We start from the raw sequence: 8976 nt of genomic DNA, 5'->3' as shown, positions 1-8976 counted from the left end.
GATGTAGCCACGCGTGAACCGTCCAGCCACACCGGGAGCCTGGAAGTACGGTGCGCCGACAGCGAACTTGTGGATGACGGGTTCCAGGTCGCGTCCCGTGTCATCCTTGCGCTGCTCGTGGACCTCGAGCTTCCACCACGGCCGACGTAACTTGAGCGTATGTCTGAACAATTCACGCACGTAGTCGTGCGGATCATCCGTATTGACGTTTCTGGCCCGTTCCTTCATCTCCTTGTAGAGCGGGTCCGTCGATAGGATTCGCGTGGCGGTAGGGTCATGTCCACGGTCGACAGCCGACAGACGCGAGTACCCGTACAGAAAATTGACCAGGGGGCTGTTCTTGGTCTTGTACTCGAACTTATGGGTCGCAAACACCCCCGAGTGGTCGAACCGCGCGATACGGGCGTAATCGCCGAGGAAGATCACCATGAAGAAGAACATCCGCTGCTGACGTTGGAAGACGAGCTCGGCGTACGACAGGATCTGGCCGAGCACATCCTTGCGCTTCTCCCCGACCGGCTCGCCGCCCCGCTCCTCATCGAAGGGATCCTGTTCCGTGCTGCTTGTCTTGCACTCCATCGGCAGCTCCAGGTAAGACCAATCCACGCCCGGGTAGGTCGCATTAATCTCAGCCTCTGGCACGTTGTCGGCTGGAGACATGCCCATGTCGACGGATTGTTTCGTGTGCTCGGTCTTGTCAGGCTTGTGGGGATGCGCGATGATCTTGAAGCGGGGGCAGATGTGGGCATTGTTCAGCGCCTTGGGCTGTAACCACCACATCAGCGACACGGCTCTGAATCGACGACGAACAATGAAAACGGTACTCACCAGCGACTTGTACATATCTGTCTCTGAGGAAGGTGTTTCCAAGCCATGGAATCTGTTGGATTTCGACCTGGATTTCTGCATCGATGGGAGGAAGCGGGTGAAGAAGTCGGCGTGTGGGATGAGGGTAATCTTGCCGTGCATGTTGGAACGAAGTTCGCCGCGGCCGCGCTCCAGGTCTTCCTTAATATTCGCGTCGCTACCTTTGAGTCTGAACAATCTACTTGGGGAATCGAAGGTCTTCGTATCCTCGGAGAATCGGACCTGGGAAGGCATCGTGGTTAGGATGGTCGAGGCAGGGAGGAGGCGGTCACGGGGAATGAGGAGTTCGGTTATGTGTGTATAACGTCAAGTACGTGGTCAGGGATGTACAGGACGAGTATATGAGCGGATGGGAGGCGGTGGTTGGGAGATTGAACTGGGAGAAAGGACGACATACCGGTTCGACCTTTAAGATCAATCACGGAGCACGAAGCAGTAGGTAAGACTTGGTAAAGCGCAACGGCTAGTATGTCCGAATGAGGAAGCTGGCCGATGCACAATGGGGGGCACAGTGGTGGATGAGGAAAGCAAGTTGGAAATGATAGGCGCTGGATGGGGGCTCCGCCTCGTGGGCGGCAAAGTGGACAACGGCTTCCTTTGTTGGCGGCTCAACACCCAATCACCTCCCCCAAGCAATTGCAACACGTTATGTATGTCCTCCCTGTGGTATATCTGAAAGCAAGAAGCACGTCCGGTCATTGGATTGCCGTCGAGGAATCTGAGCAATCGCTGGAACGTGGCTGTGCTGTGGGAAAGCGCGATCCTAGTGGCATTCCAAATTGAGCAGCCGCGAGGGCGAGGTCTTCATGACTCGAGGAGTAACATTGCGGCTACAATGCTTCATCCGCTGAAAACCTGCGTACAACAGTTCCCTTGGTCGCCTATCACTATTAGGTACCTCCAGAGGGCCGCCTCGTCTAGATCAGCAGGCTTGAGACGTGACTGGCAAAATTGTGCATCCAAGTCTGTTCCGAAGTTAGTCTGAGCCCATATACAACAATCTGTCAAGCTGACATGGAGAGCGCGGACGCACGCCTTGGAGACATCCGGTGGCTCTGCTCCAAGGCTGCATCGCTACATCGGCCTCTTGCGCTGCGAGGCTGCAGAGATCCACTTCTATTGAGGCCTCAATAATGATAACAGAATCGATCCTGATCGTATGACATTTCAGTCGTCATCATATCTTGACGGAGGCTCTTTTGGCAGAAACCATGCGCAGCTTCAACAAACGCCGGGTGGCAAAACTAACGTGACCGACTTCTGAGTCACGCTCTTCGGCTACGGGCGCTTGACAATCTCAACTTGCTTTCGTTCCACAACCGCAGCCACTTGCATTGTCCCCAGCTGGGTTTTGGTTTCTATCAGACCAGCGCGCATTCCGTGGACCGGTCACGGACGTCACTGCTATAGCTCGTTCTTATATAAAACCCTTGCCGGTATGGTCCTATACCCCCCTGTAACATATCCCAAACACTCACCATGTCTCATTCAGCCTCTGCCGCCCTTACTTCTGACTCTCCGGTGCAGGCTTCGCTGACTAAGGGGCCCTACAGTAACCACAAGCTCTCTCGTAAGGAGAACCAGACCGAATTACGCCACGACATGCACGGCCGAACCACCATTCTCGACGCCGACAAGTTCCTCCAGCACTTCGTCCCGCAACCAACCACCGGACCCGGTGTTGCTCCTCTCAAGAAGCCCGCCTCTTTATTCAAGCGAATGAAGAAGCCGAAGAATGAGTCAGTGCTGTACAAAGAGCTGGTGCGTCTCCCTCAGCCTATTCGTCGCCTAACCACGGGCCCCTCACGTTTGTTGTAGCCTAAGCGCCTGAAGAGAGGTTTCCCCGGAACCATGTACGGCTTTGTGGCCACTCCATACAAGGCTGACAGAAACACAACGTCACTCCTCTCTCCGGATTGCGGCATGTATCCACGACCCCACGTCCCTCGCAGGCACAAGGGCCAACGCCGCGATACCTTTCTAGCCACGAACTGGGCACACATCGAGTTGCCCATCGAATGCAAGTCGAACGGCTCTGGAGACCCTTTCGACGATAAGCAGCCAAATGGCGAGCCGAAGACCGCGAAGCGCAGGGACGCCCTCGGCCAAATCTTGTCTTACGCCGAGCTTGTTCTCGAGTATCAGCAGCGCACTCACCTCTTCATGCTCGTCTTCTTCGGAAAGTACTATCGCATCGTCCGATTCGATCGCTCTGGCATCTTCGCGACGCAGAAGATGGACTACTTACTCAACGATCGACTGCTTATCGAGTTCATCTGGCGCTACGTCCAACTCTCTCCTGAGGATCGCGGGTACGATACGACCGTTCTCCGTATCGACCAAAACAGCGAACTTGCGGGGAAAATGCGTCAGCGTCGGGACGACCTTGAGAAGGCCCAACCGGATCATTACCTCACGGCCCTCTGGACGGAGGCGCTTGATTCTCGTCGACCGTGGTGGAAAGTCAAGGTCGAAGACGACATCACCAAGAAGGATCTTTGGTATGTCGTTGGAAAGCCCAACTTCCAAGCACCTGGAGTTCGGGGTCGCGGGACGCGTGGCTACGTGGCTCTCCCTTTGAAGATCGGGGAGGACGGAGAACAGCTCGGCGAGAAGTTCGTCTACCTCAAGGACGCGTGGCGTGTCGTGGCTGAGGGTATCATGCCCGAAGGTACAACCTTGAAGACGCTCAACGATTACAAAGACGTACCATTTATCCCTACGCTTCTCTCTCATGGCGACGTCACTGGGCAGTCGACACGGTCTCCGGTGGTCTGGGAGTTGCTTCACCCTGGGAAGACGTGTCCACTGAAGCAGCATCAACACTACCGTAGCGTCGTTGCCGAGGTCGGCAAGCCACTTTCATCCTTCAAGGATAGCTATCAGCTTGTGAAGGCGGTGTATCACTGTGCCCTCGGTATGTTCTCATCTCTTTCGCTTCATTCTCCGCCCGCAGTGGCTGATCGCCTTACTGTAGCACACAGAGCGGCTTACAAGCATGGATATATTCATAGAGATATCAGCGCAGGAAATATCCTGCTGTATCCGAATAAGAACGGTCACTGGTGCGGGCTTCTCAACGACTGGGAGCTCGCCAAAGATCGCAACCGGGAACTCATTCCACGACAACTCGAACGGACGGTACGTTTTTCAGGCTTGTGTCCATTGATTTGGCGTAACTTGCTGAAATGCATCACAGGGGACTTGGCAATTTCTTTCCGTCAATATACTCGACGATCCTGGCAGCGTTGTCGTCATCGCTGACGAGCTGGAATCGATGTTTCACGTCGTCATCTACTATGCTGTCCGCTTCCTCCACCATAACATCACCGCAAACAACGTGGGACAGTTCCTCCATGACTATTTCGACGACTATGCGCCTCATCATGGCGGTAAGCGCTGTGGTCCTAGCAAGCGTCTTGCCATGTGGATGGGCAGGATCAGCCTCGTCAACTATCATGGTCGATACGGGACCGGCGGGACCAAGCTGCGCTTCCTCCGGCCACCAGAGGATCGCGCCCCTGCTGGAGAGGCAAGCCAACATCCCCTCAACGATATCGTGTCGACGCTCTTGTCTTGGTTCAAAGCCCACTACGATCACGATCTTGACGAAGAGGAGACGGACGAGCGCGCACCGCCTGCTGAGGACCAGCCATCTAGCCCGGATAGCCTCTGCCGGACCCTCGATGATGAGTTCCTCGACGCAATGGCGTCGGGCGAGTCTGATGAGGAGAACGCTGGTGCTGCTGCGCCTAGTGCCAAACCTATCGATACCGATAGCTTCCGCCAGGCGGAAAAGCTCCGTGAGGAAAAGGAGCGACAGCTAGCTCTCAATCTGGAGAATCACGACGCCTTCATCGAAATCTTACGCCAAGCCCTACAGCACGCCAAGGCATGGCCTACGAGTGAGAAGACCAAGGATCAGCGGAACAGGGACTTCGTCCCTAAGCTGGAACCCAACTCCGACGATGGAGAGGAAGAGGAGGCTCCAGACGAAGACGAGGATGGTGCAGATAATGACACCAACGATGATGAAAAGGGTGAACGATACCAACCAGAGAACACAGACGACGAGATCGACCCAGAAGACACCGCGAACGACTACGACCTTGTAGTTGAAGTCGAGGACGACGAAGACAAGGGCCACATGGAGGGCGGAGTGGAGGGTCAGGAGGTAGGCGGCTGCAATGACGATTCCAGCGCATCTATGCACGACAGCGAAGGATTCCCCAATGGAGGCACTCGGGACGGCATGCACGTCGACGATCCTGCTCCCCGTTCTTCCGTCAGAAGGAGTGAGCGTGTGCGTATGAAGCGCAAGGCGGACGAACCCGAGGACGCGGGCAGCGGAAAACGCAGCAGGCAGGGTTGACTATTGCAATCCGCATAGCATCTAAATAATCACCCGGCTTTACTCTTTCTGCTCCTATATATATGCTATGACCGTACCTCGATCAAAACTCGTCGATGCATTACTTGGTATACGTTAGCTTTTATCATGTAACACTTGTGCATTCTATCCTGCTAGCATTGTACAATACGGTCCGGGTCCTACGGAAATTCAGTGTACTCGTGCAATGTCGCAGAGTGGTGAGATTCCAGTCGTGCAGAGCTCGCTCCTAGATACCGCGTGGGAACGGAGGTTTGATGCCTTTGAGGACCGATCCCTCTTGAATATGCAAACCTTGTTGTGGCTCTACGCAAAGCGATAGGCTCGCCGACATGGTTGTAAAGAGCAGTGGCAGTTGGGGACGGTGCTGTACTCACAGTGGCATGTCCGAGTCAGAGACACATGGCGGGCCTGGAGACAGGCGAGGCAGATTCATTGCGGGCATTCAAGCTTGTACAGTTCAGTCTGTGGTGAATACACTGAGATGATTAGAGTTCACAAATCCGAAGTTGTGCGGAGGCACACGACGGACTCAGAACATAACTTGAACTTGTCTCACCGGGGCGCGGGCGCCTATGACACTCGCTCCGTTCAATATACAATACTCGCTGAGTCACAAAGCTGCATTCTGCATGTCCTGAGTCATACGCGCTTTTGGCTTGCTCGCACCGTTCTCTAGCTTCTCCGCCTCCGCTCGCTCACTCAGTTGACTGGAGTACCACCGAAGGTCTCAGCGAGCTCTATGGATCGCACGTATCTGTACCGAACAACGTCCTCCTAACGGCATCAGGCGATACCTTGGGAGATCCGGGACGAATAGAGTGGAAAGACACTATCCCGGGAAAGCATGACACGAAGGGAAGGATATAGGGGTATGTACTATCTCGTGTAACCTCCTGCGGCTTTGGGACACCCCGCCATCACACTCGCTGCATCGGTACCAAATGGCTGAGTGCTTCACTCCATCACCTTCCTTCCCTGCCAGAAACACTACAACTCGCAGCGCTCGGCATGTCGTGACTGCCAAGTTGAATCTGGTACGTAGCTTGAAGTCTACTGGGTCACTGCGGAGTCCCCGTTTGCGCCAAGGCGCGCACCCGAGGATTCCTTGACCGTCCTTTCGATCAATGTCATATCGGAGAGACAGATGGAGTGTAGGTCGATTCAGAAAGACATGCCATTCGTTCCTGCCGAGTGGATCTATGATCGTTATATTTGACATGACCACGTTTGCAAGAGCGTAATAGCTCCCCATCGGCAATCGTCACACATTCGACCGGACGCTCTGCACGTCCACGCCCGCGATGCTCTTTTTGTCTACGTCCGCGGCCTCCTTGCACTCTTCCACCTCGTGCACGTATCCGATGGCACCCACGCCTTCGAGAACGGAGCCGGAGACGTCCACCTCCTCGAACGTCCCGCATTCGCTTAGTCCCCTGATGGGGAACAGCAGGTTGAGCAACCAATAGATGATCGCGGAGACCCCGAAGCCGGTGAAGAATGAGAGCTCGTAGATGCGCGTCGCTGCGAGGGGCACGTGGTGCCCTGCCGCGCCTGCAAAGCCCACGACGTTGATCAGGATGCCGGCGATGTATGCGGCGTAGGCACTGGAGTTTGTGCGGAATGATTGTCAGTCGCTGTGTGGAAAACGTGCTAGAGGACAGAGACACACCGGAAATTGATTCCGAGCGTGTACCAGTACCAGCCTTCTTTGCGTGTGTGGTAGAGATCAGTGATATTGTAGTGCCCCTTGTGGATCACGTAGTAGTCGATGACCATAACTCCTGCTATGGAGCTGAGGAAGACAGAGTAGGCGGAGAGGTACGAGGTGAACTGATTGCTGCTCTTGAGCAGGTTCCAAGGGAGCATGACCAGGCCCACGATTGCGGCGATGTATCCTCCCCGGCGGATGTTCTGCAGAGGCGTGTTAGGCCCTTGGACGAACGGGAGGTGGATCGACGCTTACTATAAATCGGGGTAGAAGAGCAGTGAGATCACAGCCGGCGCTGATCGAATTGGCCGAGATGTTCGTTCCGAGCTACCACAGGAGTCGCAGCGCGCCGTCAGCTCAGGTCACACGATGGTTTACAAGTTGCTGCATACCTGCGCGATGATGAACGACGCAGCAATGAACCATACCCCAAACCTGGTCGCACGGCTTGGGTTTCCATCAAGGAACTTCCCAAGCAGGTCGATGGGAGACCAGATCACCTCGCCATAGATCGCCTGTGAAGACGAGCTGACGATGATTCCGAAGAAGCTGACGATTGCGAAACTCAGTGGGACGGTGATAAGCTGTGGCCAAAGAGCAGCGGAAGGGTGACGAGCGCGGGAAGCGAAGTCGGGCGCGTTCCTGTACACCGACCTGAGTCGCAACGCACGGCACAGCGGCTGGAAGAAGACGTACGTGACGAGAGTGGCCATGTTACTAAAGCAGGACATGCTACTCGAGACCATGCCCCACCCGAGAGCAGAGCCGTGCAATGTTGCAGGTTGACGAATGATCGGTCCAACACCATGGGCCTTTACGATACACCAGATGAAGAATGTGATACCCGCTACGGGAACCACGACTGCCTTCAGCGTAAAGAGGTGCCGGCTAGGGGTATGAGGTCGATGAGTATGATATGTGAGGCGGTAAGAGCATACAAGGCGTACACCTGGTGAATGGGGAACCAGATGGCCGGGAGCGATATGAACCAGAACAGGAAGAAGCACATGAAGTCTCTTGTAGTTGTCCCCGAAGACACAGGCAAATGGTTCCCTGGCAGAGGGGATCAACTCAACTGCAAGGATTCAGAACTCGCCTACTTACGAATGTTGTTCACAGATGGCCACATTGCCCGTAGCATGACAAGGACACAAGACCCCCCGATGCTAGCCTGCACACCGTACCAGATGCTTGGGCAGAAGATACGTGTGAGCTATAGTACCGGCGATTCAATATAGTTACTCACCATGCCATGGCGCCTCGGTTGAACACACACCACAGGCTTCCCCATACTCCAAAGCTTGTCCGCGCGACTACTGGGAACGTGACATGGAAGATTGCTCCCGGTCTCGCATTCGCGACAATGAATGGAGCGACGAGCCCATAACCCAGCCAGACGCATATCCAGGCTTGCCACCAGGCAAGGCCAAGCTGGATCATGGAAGAGGAGATCATCCATCTAAATCCGAGTGCTGTAAGCCTCAATACTGCAGAAGCAGGAGGTAGGCAAGACGTACGTATTGATGTTGAAACCATTTGCAACCCAGCTGTGGAGAATTCATTAGACGACCAATGGACAGACAGAAGATGACGGACAATGAAATGAAATTCCAGACGCCCCATGGGCGTTTCTCCTTAGGAACAGGGAGAAGGTCTTCGTTCTATCGCAGATGAATAATCAGTGTGCCAGCTGGGAAGAAGTGAAGAGCGTTCATACCTGCAATGTTAGCTCTGATTGCGCAAAGTTCTCCGGACGGTTGACTTGTAGTCTCTTGACAATCCCCATGGTTGTCTGTAGGACCAGAGAGAGCAGAAGAAGAGGGAGGAATACCGAAACGCGTACGGGCAGCGAACGAGTCGCTAGCGGCTACCCCGCATCCACCTATCAACTTATATAGCCGTGCGGTTGATAACATTGAGCCCCGTAGGCCCCACGGGTGTCCGTTGGGCTTCTGCATGCTGTCATTGGAGCCTTCATGCGCTTCTCAGACTGATAAGGCGCGCTGAT

The 8976-nt window shown here is 54.8% G+C and overlaps 3 protein-coding genes across 3 annotated transcripts; 1 reads left to right on the top strand and 2 right to left on the bottom strand.

Annotated features, from left to right (window-relative positions):
* Positions 1 to 11: 11 nt before the first annotated feature.
* Positions 12 to 1101, bottom strand: DICSQDRAFT_173465 (uncharacterized protein; the record flags this gene model as incomplete). Its single annotated transcript, XM_007369283.1, has 2 exons — positions 12 to 765; positions 829 to 1101. Coding segments are annotated over 2 exons (1027 nt in total), but the record flags the coding sequence as incomplete, so codon positions are not given.
* A 1689-nt stretch (positions 1102 to 2790) lies between these two features.
* DICSQDRAFT_111017 (uncharacterized protein) lies at positions 2791 to 4177 on the top strand (the record flags this gene model as incomplete). The annotated part of the gene is made up of 3 exons (XM_007369282.1): positions 2791 to 3784; positions 3845 to 4008; positions 4067 to 4177. Coding segments are annotated over 3 exons (1269 nt in total), but the record flags the coding sequence as incomplete, so codon positions are not given.
* A 2344-nt stretch (positions 4178 to 6521) lies between these two features.
* Positions 6522 to 8754, bottom strand: DICSQDRAFT_68106 (NCS1 nucleoside transporter family; the record flags this gene model as incomplete). The annotated part of the gene is made up of 11 exons (XM_007369281.1): positions 6522 to 6864; positions 6930 to 7171; positions 7224 to 7295; positions 7361 to 7610; positions 7665 to 7856; positions 7916 to 8021; positions 8073 to 8158; positions 8215 to 8427; positions 8486 to 8515; positions 8565 to 8629; positions 8686 to 8754. The coding sequence occupies 11 exons, from the start codon at positions 8752 to 8754 to the stop codon at positions 6522 to 6524; spliced, it is 1668 nt and encodes a 555-aa protein (XP_007369343.1).
* Positions 8755 to 8976: the final 222 nt, after the last annotated feature.

This window comes from Dichomitus squalens (assembly GCF_000275845.1).
Source record: "Dichomitus squalens LYAD-421 SS1 unplaced genomic scaffold DICSQscaffold_46, whole genome shotgun sequence".
NCBI classification, from domain to species: Eukaryota; Fungi; Basidiomycota; class Agaricomycetes; order Polyporales; family Polyporaceae; genus Dichomitus; species Dichomitus squalens.
The sequence above is the reverse complement of the archived record's forward strand: the minus strand, read 5'-3'. Positions and strand labels throughout refer to the sequence as shown.